The sequence below is a fragment of the Natator depressus genome, chromosome 2 (genome assembly GCF_965152275.1).
Source record: "Natator depressus isolate rNatDep1 chromosome 2, rNatDep2.hap1, whole genome shotgun sequence".
In the NCBI taxonomy this organism is placed as follows: Eukaryota; Metazoa; Chordata; order Testudines; family Cheloniidae; genus Natator; species Natator depressus.
The window spans coordinates 109,100,748-109,123,897 of record NC_134235.1 but is presented as its reverse complement, the minus strand read 5'-3'; the positions used below and the strand labels follow the sequence as shown (position 1 = coordinate 109,123,897).

The window sequence follows — 23,150 nt, the reverse complement described above, 5'->3', positions numbered from 1 at the left end:
AGATTTATTACTGTTGTAGCAGATGCCTGGATGGCATTGTTTAATGATCCAAGTGGTTTCAACAGTAGACTTATAGGGGGGAGAATGGCAAAAGTCTTCTCTGAACGTAATAGCAAAAGTAATCCACCAGCCTCACTACTTAGATCCATCCCATCTTGGTAGATACTTTCCAAAGCCAGTAATAATGGCTGGAGTAATTTTAAGACAACAGCCAAGGATCGCTCATGAGAAAGCCAGAGGGTTTTCCCAGGTTGGACTAATTTGAACTTCAGTCCCAATGTATCTTCTATATTTTCCATGATATTCAGTCTTTTTAGACTCTTGCTGAAAAAAGAATATAATGAAGACATTAAATTTATAGCTTTTTAAATGTCTTTTGAAGAGTCTGCAGCTTGTTCTAGCACTAGTTGGAGTAGATGGCCTCTGCAGTGTGTATAGGAGAGATTAGGGTTACACTTTTCTCTGAGCAAAGCTTGTACTCCACCATGTCTTCTAGAGAAGTTTGCAGCTCCATCAAATGCACAAGCAGCCATCTGTTTGGGGTCCAGTTGACAAGCATGTAACTCTTCTAAGATGTGGGTTGTCACAGATGCAGCCGATGTGTCTTCTATAACTTGAAAATCTAGAAATGCATCTACTGGCCGACCGCTGACATCAAGATAACGGACACAATGACTTAACACTTGATGCGCATTTGCATCATTGCATTCATCAGCCGGTATGCAAATTTTTTTTGTGGTGAGAGAGTTCTTCACTTTTTCAGCATTTGAGTCTTTCACTCTTGCACCACATGCTTCTAGCCAGTCAGTTGAGTTTCTGGCAGAAAGATAGTGAGCATTTGCTGGTCTTGTTCAGAACCAGTGTTCAACTTCAGCATGAACAAGTGACAATGAACTAAACATTGGCCTCCAGTTTGTAGTGTGTGGTATCTCTTGCTTAAATAGAAAGTATGATGCCACAGCCATGTTTGTTCGCATGAACTGTGTTGTGTCTCCAGCATTCTTAACAGCCTCAGTAACACTCACGGTGTTGTCCTTGGTCAGTGGAGACTCAGAGTTCAGAGGTACTTTCACATGAGTTCACCTCCCACGTGGGGGGCAAGAAGGCACCCTGCTTGTTCCTCCAGCTGCTCACTGTTTGCTCTTGCCACTGTTGTTCGTTGTGCCACTGTTCACTCCATCGCTCTGTTGCCAATGGCCCTGCACCGCCACCTTCTGCTGCCATTTGCCACTGTGACCTCTGCGAGTTAGTCTCTTGAGGTTCCACCCAGCTCTCAGTGATTTCAGCTGAGCTCTCAGTGGGGGAACCTCACTGCTTGTGCAGACTGGGCCGTCTCTTCCACAGAAACACTGTCCCACAGCAGCTCTAAGCACTTAGACCTGATTTTCAGTGATTTCAGCTGTAGTGGTCACTTAACAAAACAAAAGACTCTCTATGGAGCCTAATCAGCTCTGTCTTTAAACAGTGGAGAGGGGCAGGTCAAACAGTACTTCTGACTCAGGTAGACCATCAAGCAAAACACCTGTCCCCACCCTCTCTCTTGATGCCCTCAATCAGCACAGGCTAAGTACAGTTCTACTGCCCTTTACTCAGACAATAAGAAAAACTACATTTCATTACCCTCCACCCGCTCTGCCCCCTCCTGCATTCAAGTGATTTGTAACCCAACCCCAGCCAAAATCTATCACTTGGGCAACACAGTTCTGTTTGCTGGATACCTAGGTAGATTAGGTGTGAATGTAAATACAATCTGGTCCTGAAGCCTTTCTCCCCAGCTCATCACTAGCTGTCAGGGACAGCTCATTTAGACTTTGCTTACAAATCATAATTTGAAATTATTAGGTTGGCCAACATCACCAAAATGAATGCACTGACATTGTCATAAAGAACAACAGCTGTATAAGGAAGCTAGTCTATGTTCATACTTTTCAAATCTATTATACTTTTTCACATACACGTATTTTATCACACACTGTATATGCTTTTAAAGTGTGTATTAATGTTTCAATTTCAATTCAAATTTCCAGTCACTAAACAGGAAACACTGCATGTAAGTAGTTCACAAAACTGGGAGGGGTGTTGGGGAAATTCACAGGGAGTGTACACCCCCCGCCCCCGCCCCGCAGCGGTGTGGGGTAATCCCATCCTCACCCTCGGTCTAGTCCCTTTACACTGGATTCCAGTGGTGTAAAGGAACCCTAAAGGCCTCGGTTCCAGCTAGAGGAGGATTCTCCTGGCTCAGGTACCGTAGCACCCAGCTACAAGGCTGTCCTCCAAGGACTCCCCCATAAGTCAAAAGCCCTGGCTTAAAGGGCTTGTCGGGGCAGGCTGCAGACTTTCCAGGCAGTGCTGCTGCCCATACGGTAGCGCAGGGAGGCTCTCATAACTAACACAGGCGCCAGGTTTAAATTACGCTGGAAGCTGCTCTGGCCCCCAAAACTGCCCAGGATCAGGCGTGTGCAAAGGTGGCCGAAAGCCATGTTAGAACTCCCTCTGCTTGGGATGCAGGTTCTGCGCTGCATCTCTTAGGTTGCGTCTACACTACAAGCTAGGGGTGTGATTCCCAGGTCATGTAGGCATACCTGTGCTAGCTCTCAAACTAGCCGCAACTTAGCCACGGTAACACAGGCAGCAGCAGCAGTGGTGACATGGGCTAGCCACCCTGAATACATAGCCAGAGGGTTACGGTGGATTTGTACTGGGGATGGAGAGTGTCGCACAGGCAGCAGCTATTATTTTTAGCACACTGTTACCGTGAGTATGTCTCCTCGATCTTGGAATCATGCCGTCCTCTCAAGTGTAGGCACAGAGAGAACAGAAGCTCCCCTCAAGTCCTGATCTTCAAAGCTTTCAGTGGGTTGAGTCCACCCTATTTTAGGGACACCTCTGACATAAGCCTGAGCTTTCTCACAATAAAATAAAGCCTTTCTATCTTTTTGTGGATAGGGGACAGAGAACTAAAGAGAAGGTAACCATTTTAAGTGAGTGGATTTTGCAAAACACTCAGTCAGATATCACAGTGATGAGTGTGGTATAAATGCATAACGTTACATTAGAACAGATAGCTAAGAAATATGCCATCAGCAAAATTCACAGCTAAATTCAGCCCGCAGACCCTTTATTACTGGTAATGACACAAGAGTCAGAAAGAACCCAGCTGCAATGCTCAGATCCCAAGCAGAGTGTACAGTGCCAGCAGTTAGGGGGGAAAATATTTCCTTTTTTTTTTCCCCTTAACAGAATGTATCTGAGCTTGAGATCAATGAAATGGATTAAATATAGAGCCCTACCATCTCATTGAACTAAATGGGGTTGCATGGTCATAACTGGGAGGGGAATTTGAGTCAATCACTGTTCTGACTTTAACTGTACTTCAATTACCGTAAAGTCCAAGTATTAAAAAAAGCCCTATTATAGTGCATCCAAACACTGGATTCTTCCTTGCCATGCCTCCAATTGTATCCATTAACAATCTCTCTACAAGGAAACTCTCATGTGTAAATTAATGAAAAGACTCCCATTCCCATTGTCTCTTAGTAACTGTAATCTCTCCAGCAATTGAAGGGAGCCAGACTCAAGTACTGGCAGAAGGGATGACAGGTTCTTGTTTTTTGCCTGCTGTCAAAAGCCTAAAGCCTTTGTTCTCCAAGCGTATGTCTACACTTTGAGCTGCGGGTGTGATTCCCAGCTCAAGGAGACCTATTTGCACTAGCTCTCATCAAGCTAGCATGCTAAAAATAGAGTGTAGTCACTGGTGCGAGTGGTAGGAAGGTCTAGCCACCCCAAGTACCTCCCCAGTCTAGGCACATACTGTGGGCAGCTAGCCCCTCCCACTGCTCACAATGCTGCAACTACACTCTATTTTTATCATACAAGTTTGACGAGAGCTAGCATGGGCATGTCTCCTCAAGATGGGAATCATAGTCCCAGCTCAACATCTAGACGTATCCAAGAGGCAAGTGAGCAGTGTTTAAGTGGATAGAGTTTATTAAAAAACAAACAAACAACAAAAAACAACCTAGAGTTGAGGCCCCAGTCAAGGATCTGGGCCCAAATCAAAACACCTGATCCAAGACTTTAAGGAGTTTGAAATATGGATCTCGATCCAAATTTTGAGCCCATCTCTATTAAAAAATAAAATTCTTTAGAATGGTGAGCGGGAGAAAAGGATCATTGGAAAATCAGGATGGTCCTGTAAACATCATTGCTTTGATACCACCTATTAAATTCTCAAGACTTCTTGATCGTGGCTCACCCTTTCATACATATTGTTTTGGTCTCTGCTGTTGCCATGAACACATCTGTAAAACTCCATAACTCATAAAATTATGAATTTCTTTTATATATGGTCAGGTATTTCTACTTGCTCTTGTGAATTCCATATAGGTGAGCAGGGGAGAAGAAAAATATATATATGAATGAATAATAAAAAAGGGATAAAGATCTGATTTTAACTAGTACTTGCTTTCCTTCCCCCTCCTCCCTGCCCCCAGTCTATTACACATCCAGTTCCAAGAAATACAAACAGACCATTTCAACTTAGAACATTTCAGAGCATCAAGTTACTGGGAAGGGGAGACATTTTTATTCCCCAGAGCCTCAAGCCATTACCACCACAAAGCTCAGTCAAATTGCAGCAGCTCATACTCCACACCATGTGGCTCTGCAGTACCCCCCCAACATTTCAACTTGTCTTGGTGGGGTAAGGACCCCTGCAGCTCCACTGTCCGAAATGGTCCTCTCGTCAGCACACGAGCTTCTAATAGAATGGCTGCCTGTGACTCCCCATGTCCTGCTCACTGGCAGGCTCACTTTTCTTTCACCCATTCAAAGGGATCTTCCTTCCACAGGGACAGTTGTTTGGCTCCAAATCAAAATGTTAACATTCTTTTAATTCTGTTAATTTATATATCCAGACTTTGGTGTTTTGTAATTTTCCACTGCGGGGTGCAGGAGGCTGAGAAGGAAATTTTCAAAAGCATAAATAGGAATTAAGTGCCCAATTCCCACTGAAAGTCAGTGGGAATTGGGTATCATTTGTACCTTTGCAAACCTCTGCCTGATTAACTAAGAACTACAAAAGAGAGTTTAATGAAGATCCCTATTTTCAGTGTTCTGGGCTTTTTATTCAGCATTCCTGCCCTGATTTGCAGCGAGTGGTGTTTGGCAGACTATACTCACTTACAGAAATGATATGCCCCTTCAGGCCATGGGCAGAGTCTGCACACTCGATCACAGCACTCAGCTGAGGGTAGCCCACACCTGTCTTAATCCGGGTGGTGCACACAGAACCTAGATGAAAAGAAAATAAGATCAAAAGAATGTAGCCAACAGGCTAGCAGAAAAATGTTTCTGTTGATTTTTGTTTCCACAACAGACAATTGGGTTTTAGCCTAAATGAATATTTTTTTTAAACAAAAAGTGTCTGCCTTCCATGGAAAATTTTAATTTTTCATCATAAAACAACATCTGAAAACTGAAATATTTTGATTTTGAAACACTGCCACAGTGGCTCATGGGAGTTATAGTTCAGATGCCTCGTATCCCCTTTCCCTTTTATCGGCCAGACTCCCAAGTTGGACTTCCTTTCCTATAATGCACCACCATTGCCAGGGACTCCCATGATGTACTTCCCTCTAAGAGGAAAGACCATGTCTTGTGGGAGATGTAGCCCAACCAGGGAATCAACTCTACAGAAAAGAATGCTAGCATGAAGCACCAAAACTACAATTCCTGTGAGGTTTCAGAGTAGCAGCCGTGTTAGTCTGTATTTGCAAAAAGAAAAGGAGTACTTGTGGCACCTTAGAGACTAACAAATTTATTTGAGCATAAGTTTTCGTGAACTACAGCTCACTTCACTGGATGCATTCAATTTTTTTCCACTGAATGCATCTGATGAAGTGAGCTATAGCTCATGAAAGCTTATGCTCATATAAATTTGTTAGTCTCTACGGTGCCACAAGTACTCCTTTTCTTTTTGTGGATACAGACTAACACGGCTGCTACTCTGAAACCTGTCAGTTTTGTAAAGCAGTCAAACAAACCCAGATTCCAAAGCCCTAATCAACATATACAAGCAGAAGGGAACTATTGGAAAAATAGCAACTTCCACTGATCTTTCACAGGAGTAAAGATATTTAAACAGTGACTGATTTTTCTGAAAACTGGTTGGAAAATTAATTTAAATATAACCTTCACTGTAACTATTTAGCTGCCTCAAGCTTTATAATTTATCAAGGCAGTTTTCTCTGAAACAGGATGGGAGTTCGTCTGAGTAAAAACCTCAAGATTTGATCTTCTGCGAGTGAACTTTGTTACGTCTGCTTCTAGGCTGGATTACAACTGAAGATCTTTTCTGACAGGTCTCCCAGCAGAGAGTATAGTGCATTCACTGTTAATTGTCTCCACTTAGATACTACAGACTAAATTATTTCTGTGATAATTCACCAGTACGGTAGTCATTACACCTCAACATCTCTGCTGTTTGCATGTAAGGTATCTTATGGTCCTCCTACATTCTATTGTTCTGGACACAACTGCAAGCCTTTGCAGCTCTCAAATTATCTGTTCACAGAGTTCATTACATGAGCTAAAAGGCTTCACCCGCCTGTCCCTGGATCTTTTAATCAGTGAGTGCTACACTGGTCAATCCGATTGACACTTTCAAACTTAAACCCAGTCTTATCTGTTTCTACACTTCCCTTTGCTTTGCATTGCGGTCCAGTGGCCAAGCCCTGAATCGGGCCTTAGAAGAACTGCATTCTGTTCCCAGCTCTGCTGCTGACCTGCTGGATGACCTTGGGCAAGTCACTTTGCCTCTCTGTGCCTTAGTTTCTCTATCTGTAAATTGAGGCTAATGATACTTACCTACTGTGTTAAAGTGCTCTGAGAGCTACCAATGACAAGCGCTGTATGAAAGATAGGTATTACTAGAGCAACTATTTTCTGCTTTCTGTTGAATGCTCTGGGATGTTTATGTCTAAGTGTTTTCTAATGGTCTGCAATCACAGCTATTAAAAAACAACAAAGCAGGCTTCTATGAGAAGGGGAAAGGTAAATGGGAAGACACAAAAGGACCAGGCACACCCCTGTTTGACAACCAACATCCAGCGACTGAGGGTTTGCCAACACTAAAAAAAAAAAAAAAAAGAAGACGACAACCCACAGCAGCGACTGCCAGAGCCTGAGCTCACAAAGCTCACACCCTGGGGGCTAAAAGTAGCAGTGCAGACATTTGGGCTTGAGTTGTAGCCCAGGGTCTGAAACCCTCCCCTGCTGGGTTTCAGAGATCAGGCTCCAGCCTAGCCCAAATGTATATACTGCTATTTTTAGCCCCATAGCAGGAGCCCTAGTCAACTGACTTAGGCTTTGAGACTCATGGCCACAGGTCTTTCCTTTGTACTGTAAACATATCCTCTAAGCCCTGGTCTACACTAGGACTTTAGGTCGAATTTAGCAGCGTTAAATCGATGTAAACCTGCACCCGTCCACACGATGAAGCCCTTTTTTTCGACTTAAAGGGCTCTTAAAATTGATTTCCTTCCTCCACCCCTGACAAGTGGATTAGCGCTTAAATCGGCCTTGCCGGGTCGAATTTGGGGTACTGTGGACACAATTCGACGGTATTGGCCTCCGGGAGCTATCCCAGAATGCTCCATTGTGACCGCTCTGGACAGCACTCTCAACTCAGATGCACTGGCCAGGTAGACAGGAAAAGAACCGCGAACTTTTGAATCTCATTTCCTGTTTGGCCAGCGTGGCAAGCTGCAGGTGACCATGATGGAGTCCCAGAATCGCAAAAGAGCTCCAGCATGGACTGAACGGGAGGTACGGGATCTGATCGCTGTATGGGGAGAGGAATCCGTGCTATCAGAACTCCGTTCCAGTTTTCGAAATCCCAAAACCTCTGTAAAAATCTCCCAGGGCATGAAGGACAGAGGCCATAACAGGGACCCGAAGCAGTGCCGCGTGAAACTTAAGGAGCTGAGGCAAGCCTACCAGAAAACCAGAGAGGCGAACAGCCGCTCCGGGTCAGAGCCCCAAACATGCCGCTTCTATGATGAGCTGCATGCCATTTTAGGGGGTTCAGCCACCACTACCCCAGCCGTGTTGTTTGACTCCTTCAATGGAGATGGAGGCAACATGGAAGCAGGTTTTGGGGACGAAGATGATGATGATGAGGTTGTAGATAGCTCACAGCAAGCAAGCAGAGAAACCAGTTTTCCCGACAGCCAGGAACTGTTTCTCACCCTGGACCTGGAGCCAGTACCCCCCGAACCCACCCAAGGCTCCCTCCCGGACCCGGCAGGCGGAGGAGAGACCTCCGGTGAGTGTACCTTTTAAAATACTATACATGGTTTAAAAGCAAGCATGTGAAAGGATTAATTTGCCCTGGCATTCGCGGCTCTCCTGGATGTACTTCCAAAGCCTTTGCAAAAGGTTTCTGGGGAGGGCAGCCTTATTGCGTCCTCCATGGTAGGACACTTTACCACTCCAGGCCAGTAACATGTACTCGGGAATCATTGTACAACAAAGCATTGCAGTGTATGTTTGCTGGCGTTCAAACAACATCCGTTCTTTATCTCTCTGTGTTATCCTCAGGAGAGTGAGATATCATTCATGGTCACCTGGTTGAAACAGGGTGCTTTTCTTCAGGGGACACTCAGAGGTGCCCGTTCCTGCTGGGCTGTTTGCCTGTGGCTGAACAGAAATGTTCCCCGCTGTTAGCCACGGGGAGGGGGGAGGGTTGAGGGGGTAGCCACGTGGTAGGGGGAGGCAAAATGCGACCTTGTAACGAAAGCACATGTGCTTTGTATGTAATGTTAACAGCAAAGTTTACCCTGAAAGAGTGTAGCCACTGTTTTATAAAATGTGTCTTTTTAAATACCGCTGTCCCTTTTTTTTTCTCCACCAGCTGCATATGTTTCAATGATCACAGGATCTTCTCCTTCCCAGAGGTTAGTGAAGATTAGAAAGAAAAAAAAAACGCACTCGTGATGAAATGTTCTCTGAGCTCATGCTGTCCTCCCACACTGACAGAGCACAGACGAATGCGTGGAGGCAAATAATGTCAGAGTGCAGGAAAGCACAAAATGACCAGGAGGAGAGGTGGCGGGCTGAAGAGAGTAAGTGATGAGCTGAAGAGAGTAAGTGGCGGGCTGAAGACAGGGCTGAAGCTCAAATGTGGTGGCAGCATGATCAGAGGAGGCAGGATTCAATGCTGAGGCTGCTGGAGGATTAAACCAGTATGCTCCAGTGTATGGTTGAGCTGCAGCAAAGGCAGCTGGAGCACAGACTGCCACTACAGCCCCTGTGTAACCAACCGCCCTCCCCCCCAAGTTCCATAGCCTCCTCACCCAGATGCCCAAGGCGGCGGTGGGGGGGGCCTCCGGCCAACCAGCCACTCCACCACAGAGCATTGCCCAAAAAACAGAAGGCTGGCATTCAATAAATTTTAAAGTTGTAAACTTTTAAAGTGCTGTGTGGCATTTTCCTTCCCTCCTCCACCATCCCTCCTGGGCTACCTTGGTAGTCATCCCCCTATTTGTGTGATGAATGAATAAAGAATGCATGAATGTGAAGCAACAATGACTTTATTGCCTCTGCAAGCGGTGATCGAAGGGAGGAGGGGAGGGTGGTTAGCTTACAGAGAAGTAGAGTGAACCAAGGGGCGGGGGGGTTTCCATCAAGAAGAAACAAACAAAACTTTCACACCGTAGCCTGGCCAGTCATGAAACTGGTTTTCAAAGCTTCTCTGATGCGTACCGCGCCCTCCTGTGCTCTTCTAACCGCCCTGGTGTCTGGCTGCGCGTAACCAGCAGCCAGGCGATTTGCCTCAACCTCCCACCCCGCCATAAACGTCTCCCCCTTACTCTCACAGATATTGTGGATCGCACAGCAAGCAGTAATAACAGTGGGAATACTGGTTTCGCTGAGGTCTAAGCGAGTCAGTAAACTGCGCCAGCGCGCCTTTAAACGTCCAAATACACATTCTACCACCATTCTGCACTTGCTCAGCCTATAGTTGAACAGCTCCTGACTACTGTCCAGGCTGCCTGTGTACGGCTTCATGAGCCATGGCATTAAGGGGTAGGCTGGGTCCCCAAGGATAACTATAGGCATTTCAACATCTCCAACAGTTATTTTCTGGTCTGGGAATAAAGTCCCTTCCTGCAGCTTTTGAAACAGACCAGAGTTCCTGAAGATGCGAGCGTCATGTACCTTTCCCAGCCATCCAACGTTGATGTTGGTGAAACGTCCCTTGTGATCCACCAGAGCTTGCAGCACTATTGAAAAGTACCCTTGCGGTTTATGTACTCGCAGGCTTGGTGCTCCAGTGCCAAGATAGGGATATGGGTTCCGTCTATGGCCCCATCACAGTTAGGGAATCCCATTGCAGCAAAGCCATCCACTATGATCTGCACATTTCCCAGGGTCACTACCCTTGATATCAGCAGATCTTTGATTGCGTGGGCTACTTGCATCACAGCAGCCCCCACAGTAGATTTGCCCACTCCAAATTGATTCCCAACTGACCGGTAGCTGTCTGGCGTTGCAAGCTTCCACAGGGCTATCGCCACTCGCTTCTCAACTGTGAGGGCTGCTCTCATCTTGGTATTCAGGCACTTCAGGGCAGGGGAAAGCAAGTCACAAAGTTCCATGAAAGTGCCCTTACGCATGCGAAAGTTTCGCAGCCACTGGGAATCGTCCCACACCTGCAACACTATGCAGTCCCACCAGTCTGTGCTTGTTTCCCGAGCCCACAATCAGTGTTCCACAGCATGAACCTGCCCCATCAGCACCATGATGCATGCATTGGCAGGGCCCATGCTTTGAGAGAAATCTGTGTCCATGTCCTGATCACTCACGTGACCGCGCTGACGTCGCCTCCTCGCCCGGTATCGCTCTGCCAGGTTCTGGTGCTGCATATACTGCTGGATAATGCGTGTGGTGTTTAATGTGCTCCTAATTGCCAAAGTGAGCTGAGTGGCCTCCATGCTTGCCTTGGTATGGCGTTGGCACAGAAAAAAGGCGCGGAACGATTGTCTGTCATTGCTCTGACGGAGGGAGGGGCGACTGACAACATGGCTTACAGGAAATTAAAATCAACAAAGGGGGTGGCTTTACATCAATGAGTATTTCAGGCAGCACTTCACGGAGGGTTCTAATAAGAAATGGTGCACCTAAGCAATTGTTCTTATTGGAACAAGCAGGTTGGTCTGGCCTCTGATTGATACGTGGCTAGATTTACCTCGCTGCACCTTCTCTGTGAGTGACTGCAGTGTGACCTAGAGGAATGAGTCCCCTAGACGGGGGAGGGGGGGAAGCAAATGAGTACAAAACAAATCTGGTCTATTTCTTGTTTTGATCCACTCCATCTATCTTTTACATCTTTGGCTGGCAGCAGACGGTGCAGAAGGACTGCAAGCCATCCACATCTCATGGCTGCTCGGCAGAAGACGGTGCAGTAGGACTGCTAGCCATCCTCATCTCTTGCCTGCCTGGCAGAAGATGGTACAGTAGGATAGCTAGCAATCCGTATCGCCTGCCTGCTTACCATAATATGGTTCAATAGGATTGACTGCAGGACTAAAGAGAATGACCTGGTCAAGTCACTCCAAATTTAGTCCCTGCACCCATGTCTGCCCAGGCGCTCCTGATCGACCTCACAGAGGCGACCAGGAGCACCTCGGACATGACGATGACGGCTACCAGTCGTACTGTACCGTCTGCTGCCACAAGGCAATGGGTTGATGCTGCTGTGTAGCAATGCAGTACCACGTCTGCCAGCACCCAGGAGACATACGGTGACAGTTACCTGAGCGGGCTCCATGCTTGCCGTGGTATGGCGTCTGCACAGGTAACTCAAGAAAGAAGGCACGAAACGATTGTCTGCTGCTGCTTTCATGGAGGGACGGAGGGAACGGGGGCCTGACGATATGTACCCAGAACAACCCGCGACAATGTTTTAGCCCCATCAGGCACTGGGATCTCAACCCAGAATTCCAATGGGCAGCGGAGACTGCGGGAACTGTGGGATAACTACCCACAGTGCAACACTCCGGAAGTCGACGCTTGCCTCAGTACTGTGGAAGCACTCCGCTGAGTTAATGCACTTAATGCACTTAGAGCATTTTCCGTGGGGACACACACACTCGAATATATAAAAATGATTTCTAAAAAACCAACTTCTATAAATTCGACCTAATTTCGTAGTGTAGACATACCCTAAGACACAGGCCCGAAGGGGTAGGAGACAGAAGAAGAGCAAAGAAATTCTAGCTCTATATCCCAGATAGCAATACCAGGGAAGGGAACAAGGTAAAATACAAAAGACTTATGAAATCCTGTGGGATTCTCCCACACAGATTTAATTTACCCTAGAAAGTGCTACAGTGATTGGCAGCTAAGAAACCATTAACATACACATTACAACTACTAAATATTAATGCATCATACCTTTGTACTTAGTGCTTTTTCGTCCATGGATCTCAAAGCACTTTAAAGAGGTGTGCAAGGCGGCAATCTGATCTTAATATCGTTTTATAAATGATTTAGTGATTTGCACTATGTTTATTAGGCAATAGATTAAATAAAAGTGCCTACCCTGAACAATATATCCTCAGGAGACTTAACTGAGATGATTCAGCGTGTCTTTTTTGTAACAGGATGCGGCAAGTCTCACCAGCAGTCCTGAACATAGTATTGCCATTGACTGTGCCGACACCACCATGCTTCCTATCACCCACACATCTTTAGCTCAGAAAATAACACCGTGAAATAGATTCCAAAGCCAGAAGGGACCACTGTGATCATCTAGTCCAACCCTCCTGTATAACACAGGGCTTAGAACTCACCCAAAATAATTCCGTTTGAACTAGAATATCTCTTTTAAAAAACATCCAATCTTCCACTTCCAACCATTGGGTCTTGTCATTGCTCTGTCTGCTAGACTGAAGAACCCATTATCAAACTTTTGCTCCCCATGTAGGTAATTACAGACTGTGATCAAGTCACTCCTTAAACTTCTCTTCGTTAAGCTAAACAGATCCAGCTCCTGTCACTATAAGGCTTGTTTGCTAATAGAGTCAGGGTGCTTAAGGCCAGAAAGGATCCAATCTGGCTTCCTATATAGCACAGGCCACCAACACCACCCAGCACCCTAAACCCAACACCTGAAATTAGACCAAAGTATTACAGCCCACAGGAGACTAGACTATTATGAGCCAAAGGCAGAGAATAGGAGGGACTGAGGTGCTCCAGCGCCCGAGGTCCCTGCAATGGGAAATAACTGAGATATACCCAGAGAATCCTGGCAGTGACCCACACCCACACACTGCAGACTGAGGTGAAAAAAAAACAGTCACTGCCAATCTGCCTTGGGGGGGAAATTCCTTCCTGCCCCTAAATATGGCGACCTTGAGCAAGGACCAGCCAGTCAAACACCTGAGAGAGAGAGAGAATGCTGAGTGCCACCTCAAAGCCTTGGGCCCTCCCCATTCAATGTCCCATCTCCAGCCATGGCCATCTCTGATGCTTCAGAGGAAGGAGATATAAAAAAAAAAAAAAACAAACACTAGGGAGGAAGATATCCCTTCCTGACCCCTGCAGGTGGCTGGCTGAAACCCTGAAGCATGAGCTTTCAGGAACATAAGCCATAAACTGGAGGTGAGCCACAGGGCTGCTAAGCTGTACCCCTTACCATCACAAGCAACCCCATCATACAGCTGCACTCATAAATTTGTCCATCTCGCTCTTAAAACTAATGTCCCCACATCTCCTGTTGGGAGGTGTTCAGAATCTCATCGCTCTGAAACCTCCTCCTAATTTCCAACCTGAATTTTTCATGGCCAGTTTATATCCATTTGTTCTTGTGCCAACATTGTCCTTTGGCTTAAATAGCTCTTCACTCTCCATGGTATTTACCCCGCAACGTATTTATAGAGAGCATTCATATCCCATCTCAGCCTTCTTTCTGCTAAACAAGCCAAATTGTTCCAGTCACCTCTCATAAAATAGGCCCTGCATTCCCCTGATCATCCTAGTCGCTCATCTCTGCACCTGTTCCAGTCTGAATTTATCTTTAACATGGGTGACCAAAATTACACATAGTATTCCAAATTAGCAGTGCCTTGTACAGTGTCATTAATATTTCTCTCGCTTTACTGGAAATGATTCACCTGATACATCCTAGGATTGCATTTGCCTTTTTCACAGCCGCATCACATTGGTGGTTCATAGTCATCCTGTGACCAACCCACACATTCAGGTTTCTTGCCTCCCTTGTTGCTTCTGAGTGATAAGCCCCCAGCTTGTAGCAGGAATTATTATTAGACCTAAGTGTATTTTGTACTATTGAATTTCATCCCATTTCTGTCACTCCAGTTTTCAAGAGCATCCAGAGTTTCCTAATATTCCGATATGCCTCCGTATTGACGATGCCTCCTCCCATCTTTGTATCATCAGTCAATTTGCAACTCCTACTTTTTGTGCCGAGATCATTAATAAAAGAATAGTAAATAAGATTGGTCGCAAGTCCAATCCTCGAGGAACTCCACTAGTAACCTCCCTCCACTCTGCTATTTCACTTTGCAGCACAACCTGTTGCCTTCTCCCCTTCAAGTATTCTAAATCCACTGCATTTCCCTTATCTAAAATAATCACTTATTTTCACAAGAAGGAAATCAGGTTAGTCTGGTATGATCTACCTTTGGTAAACATGCCCTTTACCATTTACCTCCGTTAATTTAATTATTCTTCATTTCACAATTTGTTCTAAGGCACTTTGCATACTACTGAAATCGGATTTACAGGTCTATAAGCACATGATCACTTTATTCCCTTTCTTAAATATAGGTAGAATGTTAGTGATGCTCTAGTCATATGGTACTTCCCCCAAATAGACAGATTTATTAAAAATCCTTGCGACCAGAATAGCAATCCCATACGCCCATTCTTTCAGTTTTCTGGCATGGAAATGATCTGGTCTGCCCAGTTTTTGCACATCAAGGTTTTCCTCCACCACATAAGTGATAATTTCCATGTCTAGACACTCACTTCATCAGCCTTACTGTCTTCATGAACATGTTCCATATTATCATCCTTACTGAAAACCAAAGCAAAGCATTCATTTAGTTTTTGGCCCATACCTAGATTATCTTTAATCTCTTTCCCATCCACACTAGCATCCCAACCTCATCCTTCCTTATTCTTTTTATTTAGATAAATAATAAGAAGGTTTTTTAAATTTCCTTGGCAAGAGTTAATTCAGCTTGACTTGTAGCAATTCTCACTTTACTCCTACATTTTCTAATATCCACAATGTAGGGGTTTTTTTTGTTGATATACCCCTATTTTCCATTCCTACGTGCTCTCTGCTTACTCCTAATAACCTATTTTGAGGTGATTTATTCATCCAGCTTGGTCTGGTGCTTTTCCCTACAAGTTTTTCATTTGCTTGCGATGCAAATTTCAGACAGTTTTCGTATAGTTGAAGAAATTCCAAGCCTCCTCCACATTTAAATCCTTGAGCTCTTCAGTCAATCATTCTTTGTGGCTCTTCATGCATATATCCTGCCCGTTATCTCTCACATAAACTGTCTCTGAGAAAGGACTCTACGACTCTGCTAACATGAATGGGCCCAGGCACCTTTAAAAAGTGCGACCCTGTGCACAGGTGAATTGGCTGTGACATATACATTGGGTTCATCTATGCAACAAATCCTCCACCCACGTCTTCACTTTTCAGCCCAGATTTGACTTACCAGGTCCGATACCCACTTTAATGATATCTGCTCCAGAAAGAATAAGTTCCTCCACCATCTCTCCTGTCACGACGTTACCTGCCTGAGACAAAAGCAACAATATTATACATGGGAGATTTTAAAGCCACGTGCAGTGGAAAATAACGATGATACTGCTGGTTTTTATTCATTTCTTATCCTAGCTGATAGACCAGGAAGGGCGAACAGTTAAATTCACTCATTAGGAAACTGTACTTCTGTTATCATTAAAATATTACCAAGTTGTCCACTGTACATTTCCTATAAATTAGACAAATAGTACAGGTACCTTGTGGATTCAAATGAGATTAGTGATTGGCCCAAACACCTCTAAACTTAGATGTCTGGAATCCAAGCCCAGTTCCAGATTTCAATTTTGTGGCTGGGTCTCTTCTTCAATAATGGGTTGCATTACAACCCCGGAGGCAAACAATCTTTAACTTCCATGGGTGAGTCTGCAGTTCAGGCCCATCCCTAAATGAGCTCCCCGTCCCCCGAGCTATGCTAAAAAAGGTTTGATAACTAAAGAACAACGGAAGTTAAATGGGCAGAAGAAGCGAAGAACACCTCCTTCTCCTTTATCAAAATCCATGCATATATAGAGAATTTTCCTATAGAATTTCCTGGGATAGCAGTCTTGATCTCATCCTATAATGCAAAAAGAAAAGGAGGACTTGTGGCACCTTAGTCTCCAAGGTGCCACAAGTCCTCCTTTTCTTTTTGAGAATACAGACTAACACGGCTGCTACTCTGAAACCTGTCTTATAATGCAGTTACTACTGCAGGATATTTTTACTGAAAGCACCATGCACTGAGGAATAGCAGGTAAGATGGCAGCAATTAAAAGACTCCCCAGTAGGGTAGGTCTCACTATACGCTGGCCTACCCTCGAGAATGTTGGCATTTACAGTACCAGTTCCAGGACTTGAGAGGTTTGTAAATGCCTCTGGTCCACATTCAGAAGTGCTCCAAACATTTCATGAGCGTTCCAAGCACTGCTATAACAGCACTAGCATCTTGTAAACACTGCTGCCTACCCCACTTGTCCATGGCCAGCAGAATTTTGCTATAGTGGATGTTACTGCCTGCAACTGAATTGTCTTGAAAATACTTGTATCTCTAACGAGAGCCAGTGGTTAGTTAGGTGAGTCCAAATGCCACTGGCTTGTTTTCAAGAAACATGTTTCCTGAAATTGTCAGCAATTATCAGAATGGGAGACGGTAACAGAATGCTTTGGTGGATCCTCTGAGACAGTATTGTTATGGGGCAAGAGGGCAGCTACCACCCTATTGCACCCAATGGAAAAAACCCTGCATCCTTCCCAGTGAATCATTTATTCATGCAGGGCCAAATCCCCAAGTCATTTCCCACAGCAGCAAGCATCCAAAGAGTATACAGGCCAACACCTATGGGAAGTGCATGCATCTTTAACCAGGCACAACTCTTGCATGTTGCTGGATTCCTGCATGCCTTGCATCATCCATTTGTGACCCTTGTGCTAGTATGGGTTGTTCATTTTAGGGAGGATCTGAATTTAGATTTTGAGAGGTTAAAAGCCACTTAGATCACCTTTAGATAAGGATCCTTACTAAAGCAGTTGTTTGTGGCAGCACTGATACGGAAGACCAGGGAGCAATTCTTAAAATCCAAACTCAGCATTTACTCAGTCCTTATTCGTTCACAATTCCTATTGAAGTCAACAGAAATTGGATAATGTAGGGTTGGCCCATTCTCTGTTTGCTGCTATTGGCTTGTAACTCACTATTTATTTTTTTAAATGCATTTCAGTTTTCTTTTAATAAAACTGAACTAGTCAGAAAGCCGCCATTTGAGGCAGTTAACAAACCAGCAACATTGTGGGCAGTAGATTGGGGTGTAGGAAACACTCAAAACTGTATGAAATGGATTTTTTAAAATAACAAGATAAAAAAAGATGAAAGACCACCAAAAACTACAGGATGTAGAATTGGCTCAGTGCTTCCAGCAAAGTGCTGCTTCTTTCATGTCCTGCCACCTCTTGCTATGCTTTATGTTGTGAGCTCTTGGGTGAGGTGGAAGGAAGTGTGGCACTTGCAAGACTAAGAACACACTCTGTATCAGTAAAGCAGATTACCATGTGCACAGTGTGATACTTGGTATGTTATGGTATGTCAAATACCAGAGTGCATGCAGCACATTTATGAACCTGGGCAAACAGGGCCTGGTCCAAAGCGCACTAAAGTCAGTAGAAGTCTGTCCATTGACTTCAATGGGGTTTGGATCAATACGTAAGCAAGCACCTTTGTTGAAGTTCAAAAGTATTACACTTGCTCTTTTTTACTAACCTTTTCAAATGTATAGTTAAGTTAACTGCACTGTTCTTCTCACCGACACAGTACAGTTTGTTATCTGATCATTTCCTATATGGCCCATGAAGTGTTAACCAGAAACCACAACGGGAAGCCATTCCCACAGAGACAGCACTAACAAAAAATGTTCATTCACGCTGCTCAAACTAGGAGTGAAAAGACCTTCACCTCCACCACACCTTTTCTGTGTGTGTGTATACAAGGATATATCCGTCTACCTACATGGAAACCTATCTATGTCTATAGAGGCTCAATATCTTAGGAGCAAAACTGAATGGTGTTATTAGGGTAAGGAGGGTGAGATTTTCAAAAGCACTTGGTTTTGACCTCACTCTGCTCCCAATGAAGACAAATGGGAGTTCTACTATTGACTTCAGTGGGAGAGCAGAGTTAGGCCAACACTGAGTGCTTTGAAAAACCCCACCAAGAAGAAAAGAGGGGGTTACTTCAATAAGAAAAACCTAGAAAAGTATGGACAAGCAGTAGGGATGAAGAACCTGTAAAAGTAACTAAGGATAAAGAGCAGGTAAAAGAGTACTTGGAAACATATACAAATAAGCCACCGCAGGTGATATACTACCTAGAGCATTGGGGGGATTAGTTAGAGACAATACTAATTAACTAAGGAATTTACTATACCATTGAAAATCACTGCCATCTTGAAGTACCAAAGTGGTAGACAAAATCTAATGTGCGGTAGAACTGTTTTTTAATAAAGGCAAGGAGAGAGACTCTGGCAATTGCCATCCCATACGTCTAACTTCTACTTCCTACAAAATTTGAAAATAATTTGAACCAGGGCTAATTTTAAAAGTCACTATGGGTTGGATCTGCAGCTGGTGTAAACTGAAACCAGTCGGTTTGGAGTTATGCCAAACTGCACTAGCGCTGGATCTGGCCATACAAATCAAGGACTAACTCTAGCACTATCATCATCTGACTTGTGACTTTAACTGAAATCGCAAATGGCTTGTGCCAGGTCTCTACGAGGTGACAGAACCATGAGCAAACTCCCGAGTGAAATCCTGGCCTCACTGAAGTAATTGGGCATTTCACTATTGACCTTAATGGGGAGAGGATTCACCTCAGCTTTATAAATACTACAACCTTTTTGACAGAATTAAAGTATTAGTGAACACTGTAGACGTAATAAGTGGATGTTAGGAAAGCATTTGATTCAGTGTCTCAAGAAATCTTATTAGAAATATTAGAGAGACAAGGTAGGTGAGGTAATATCTTTTATTGGACCAACTTCTGTTGGTGAGAGAGACAAGCTCTCAAGCCATGCAGCAGCGCTCTTCTTCAGATCTGGGAAAAGGTACTCAGTGTTTCACAGCTAAATACAAGGTAAGACAGATTTTTAAGCATAAGGAGTTAACACCTGTTGCAAGCGACCATTCACAATGAAGCGGGCAAGTAACACCTCATCAGTCCTAGGACAAAGGAGGGTTAGTGGGTTACCGTGTGGTGTAATGAGACATAAAACCACCATCTCTACTGAATCCATGATTTTTGGTGTCTAGTAGAATTATGAATTTAAGCTCCCAGGCTGGCCTTTTGAAGGTGTTGTGCAGATTTCCTTTGAGGATAAGGACTGAGAGGTCAGATATGGAGTGATCCTTTTGTGAAAAGAGTTCGCTCACAGGTGATAGGATGTTTTTGTCTTTTATCATTTTTCTGTGGGAGTTCATTTGAGAGCACAGCAATTGTCTAGTTTCATCCACACAGTTGTTGAGGCATCTGATGCACGGGATGAAATACAGCACACGTTGTGATAGGCATGCATAGGAGCCATGGATCTTAAAAAGGTGTGTTGGGGGCAGGACTGATCACGAAGCAGTGGAGATACAGCTTCAGGTTTCGCATCTATTGTTATGGCAGGGTCTGGTTCCTCTTTGAGTTGGTGTGTCCTGGTCTGTGGGGAGTTTGCGTCTCATGACAAAGTTTGGCAAGGTTGGGGGGTTGCCTGAAGGGCAGAAAAGGGGGGTTCAGGAAAGATTTCTTTCAGGATGTGGTCCCCATCAGGTATGGGCTGTAACTGTTTGATGATACTCCATATGGGTTCCAGTATGGGATGGTAGATGACAATTAGGGGTGTGTGGTCAGTGGTGGTTTTTTTCCTGTATTGAAGCAGGTTCTCTCAGAGAGAGGGTGAGACCTCACCTGGAATACTGTGTGCAGTTCTGGTCTCCCATGTTTAAGAAGGATGAATTCAAACTGGAACAGGTACAGAGAAGGGCTACTAGGATGATCTGAGGAATGGAAAACTTGTCTTATGAAAGGAGACTCAAAGAGCTTGACTTGTTTAGCCTAACAGAAAGAAGGCTGAGGGGAGATATGATTGCTCTCTATAAATATATCAGAGGGATAAATACCAGAGAGGGAGAGGAATTATTTAAGCTCAGTACCAATGTGGATACAAGAATCAATGGATATAAACTGGCCATCAGGAAGTTTAGACTTGAAATTAGACGAAGGTTTCTAACCATCAGAGGAGTAAAATTTTAGAACAGCCTTCCAAGGGGAGCAGTGGGGGAAAAAGACATATCTGGCTTGAAGACTAAGCTTGACACGTTTATGGAGGGGATGGTATGATGGGATAGTCTAATTTTGGCAATTAATTGATCTTTGATTATTAGCAGTAAATATGCCCAATGGCCTGTGATGGGATGTTAGATGGGGTGGGATCTGAGTTACTACAGAGAATTCTTTCCTGGGTGTCTGGCTGGTGAGTCTTGCCCACATGCTCAGGGTTTAGCTGATTGCCATATTTGTGGTCGGGAAGGAATTTTCCTCCAAGGCACAGTGGCAGAGGCCCTGGGGGGTTTTCGCCTTCCTCAGCAGCGTGGGGCACTTGCTGGAGGATTCTCTGCACCTGGAAGTCTTTAAACCATGATTTGAGGACTTCAATAGCTTAGACATAGGTTAGGGGTTTATTACAGGAGTGGGTGGGTGAGATTCTGTGGCCTGCGTTGTGCAGGTCAGACTAGATGATCATAATGGTCCCTTCTGATCTTAAAGTCTATGATTTTATGAATTAGGGTGGCCTGTTCCATGATGCAATCTACTTCTCTGGTGAAGCATCCTTGTTTGCTGAAGGCAGTTTTAAGTGTGTTAAGGTGTGTATCCTAAACTTTCTACTCAGAACATATTCTGTGGTATATGTGTGCCAAGCTGTAGAAAACAGATTTCTTGGTGTGTCTGGAGTGGTTGCTGGATCTATGTGGCGTTTCTGATATATTCTATAGGTTCTGTTGTTGAAGCTGATCATGATGTGCAGGAAGTTGATGCTGGTGTGGGAGTGTTCTAGAGAGAGTTTGATGAACGGGTGGTGGTGGCTGAAGTTGTTGTCAAAGTCTATGAAGGAGTTTTGGTTGTCTGCCCAGAAGATGAAAATATCATCAGTATATCTCAGGTATATCATTGGGTTCATGTTTCATTTTTCCTCAAGATGGGCCATGAAGAGGTTGGCATATTGGGGAGCCATCCTAGTACCCATGGCTGTTCCCAAGGTTTGGGGAAAGTGTTTGTTGTTGAAAGTAAAAGTTGTTATGGGTGAAGCTGAAATGGTTGAGTTTGGTGTTTGGGAGGGATATCTGAGTGTTGTCCATTGTCTTGTAGATATTTGAGGCAGGCAGTGATGCTGTCATGGTGAGGGATGTTGGTGTATAGGGAGTTGATATCCATGATGGCAAGAAATCGTTGATGTTGTGGAATTTCTGGAGGAAGTTGGTAGTGTCCTACAGGAAGCTGGCCCTTCGTGCAGGGAGTGGTTTGAAGATGGTTTCTGTGAGTCCCGATATTCCTTGAGTAAGACTTCCATGGCCAGATGTGATGGGTCTACCTAGATTCCCTTTTCGTGTATCCTGGGAAGTATGTAGAAGGTCCCTGGGATGGATTTGTAGGAGATGAGGGTGTAGACTTTCTCTTGGAGTTGTTTGGGGAAGGAATTGATGATATCCTTAAATTCTTTAGTGAATTGTGGTGTGGGGTCTTCTTTACGTTCTTTATAGTACGTGGTATCAGATAGCTGTTGGCTGGCCTCATTGACATAGTCATCATGGTTGAGGACTATGACAGTGCCCCTTTGTCTGCTGGTTTGATCATTATTTGGTGGCTGGATTTCAGGGATTGTATAGTTGTCCACTTGGCAACGGAGAGATTGTGGTGGATGTGATGTTTGTTAAGGATTTCACAGTTTATTTTTTTCCTGAAGCAATCAATGTAATGTTCAAGTGGGAGGTTTTGTCCACTAGTTGGTGTGCAGTCAGATTATTCATTTTTCTTATGACTGTTAGTAGGGACACAGTAGTTGTGGGTGGTGGTGTCTGTGTTGTGAAAGAATTCTTTGAGGCAGAGTTGGAGAAAGAATTCTTTTAGTTCTCCACATTACTATGGTGTCAGGTTCTATGGTGGGGGAGAAGTTCAGTCCTTTGGAAAATACAAAAAATTCAGCTCTAGCTAGGGGTAGTGTTGATTGGGGTGTCATGTAGAATCCATGTGGTGGGTCCTGGTGTCATGGTTTCTCCCAGAGGTGGTGTTTTTTGGGTTGTGGAGTTGTAGTTATTTCCAATTTTTGCTTTTATTATCTCCCATTGACTTAGGGAGGAGCACTGCCATCCTGATTGAAAGCTGGCTAAAAGACCACTGGCAAATGGCAATGGATCAAGGTGAGAGGACGTGCCTAGGAGGTACAACCTCCTCTAGCTCTACCTTCCTACCTCTAATCCAAGGCCAAAACACCAGATCATGACTGTGCCCTCTTGGCACGATGAGCCAGGAACCATTTGAGACAGTCCCACCATGACTGTTATAGTAGCCATAACATTCTGAGTAGATCCAAGACTAAATGTCATATTTCTGGAAAATGAAGTCACCAAACACAGTCAGTCCAAAGAGCTATGTAAGCACAACTCAGGGGAGATGTTCTAGCAGTTTTAATGTAAAAACCAAGGATGGAGATGAATTAATTTGAATGGTGCACAGTGGTGTCATTAGGAGTAATGGGAGAGAATTAAA

The 23,150-nt window shown here is 44.4% G+C and overlaps 1 protein-coding gene across 2 annotated transcripts in view; it reads right to left on the bottom strand.

Moving 5' to 3' along the window:
- GMPR (guanosine monophosphate reductase) overlaps positions 1 to 23,150 on the bottom strand; it is a 64,376-nt gene that overhangs the window by 24,966 nt on the left and 16,260 nt on the right. For both annotated transcript variants that reach the window (XM_074944829.1, XM_074944830.1), the window contains exons 5-6: positions 15,765 to 15,846; positions 5,186 to 5,292 (exon numbers count right to left, since the gene is read on the bottom strand). In XM_074944829.1, the coding sequence (XP_074800930.1) occupies positions 5,186 to 5,292; positions 15,765 to 15,846 (189 nt within the window). The remainder of the gene's footprint in view (positions 1 to 5,185; positions 5,293 to 15,764; positions 15,847 to 23,150) is intronic.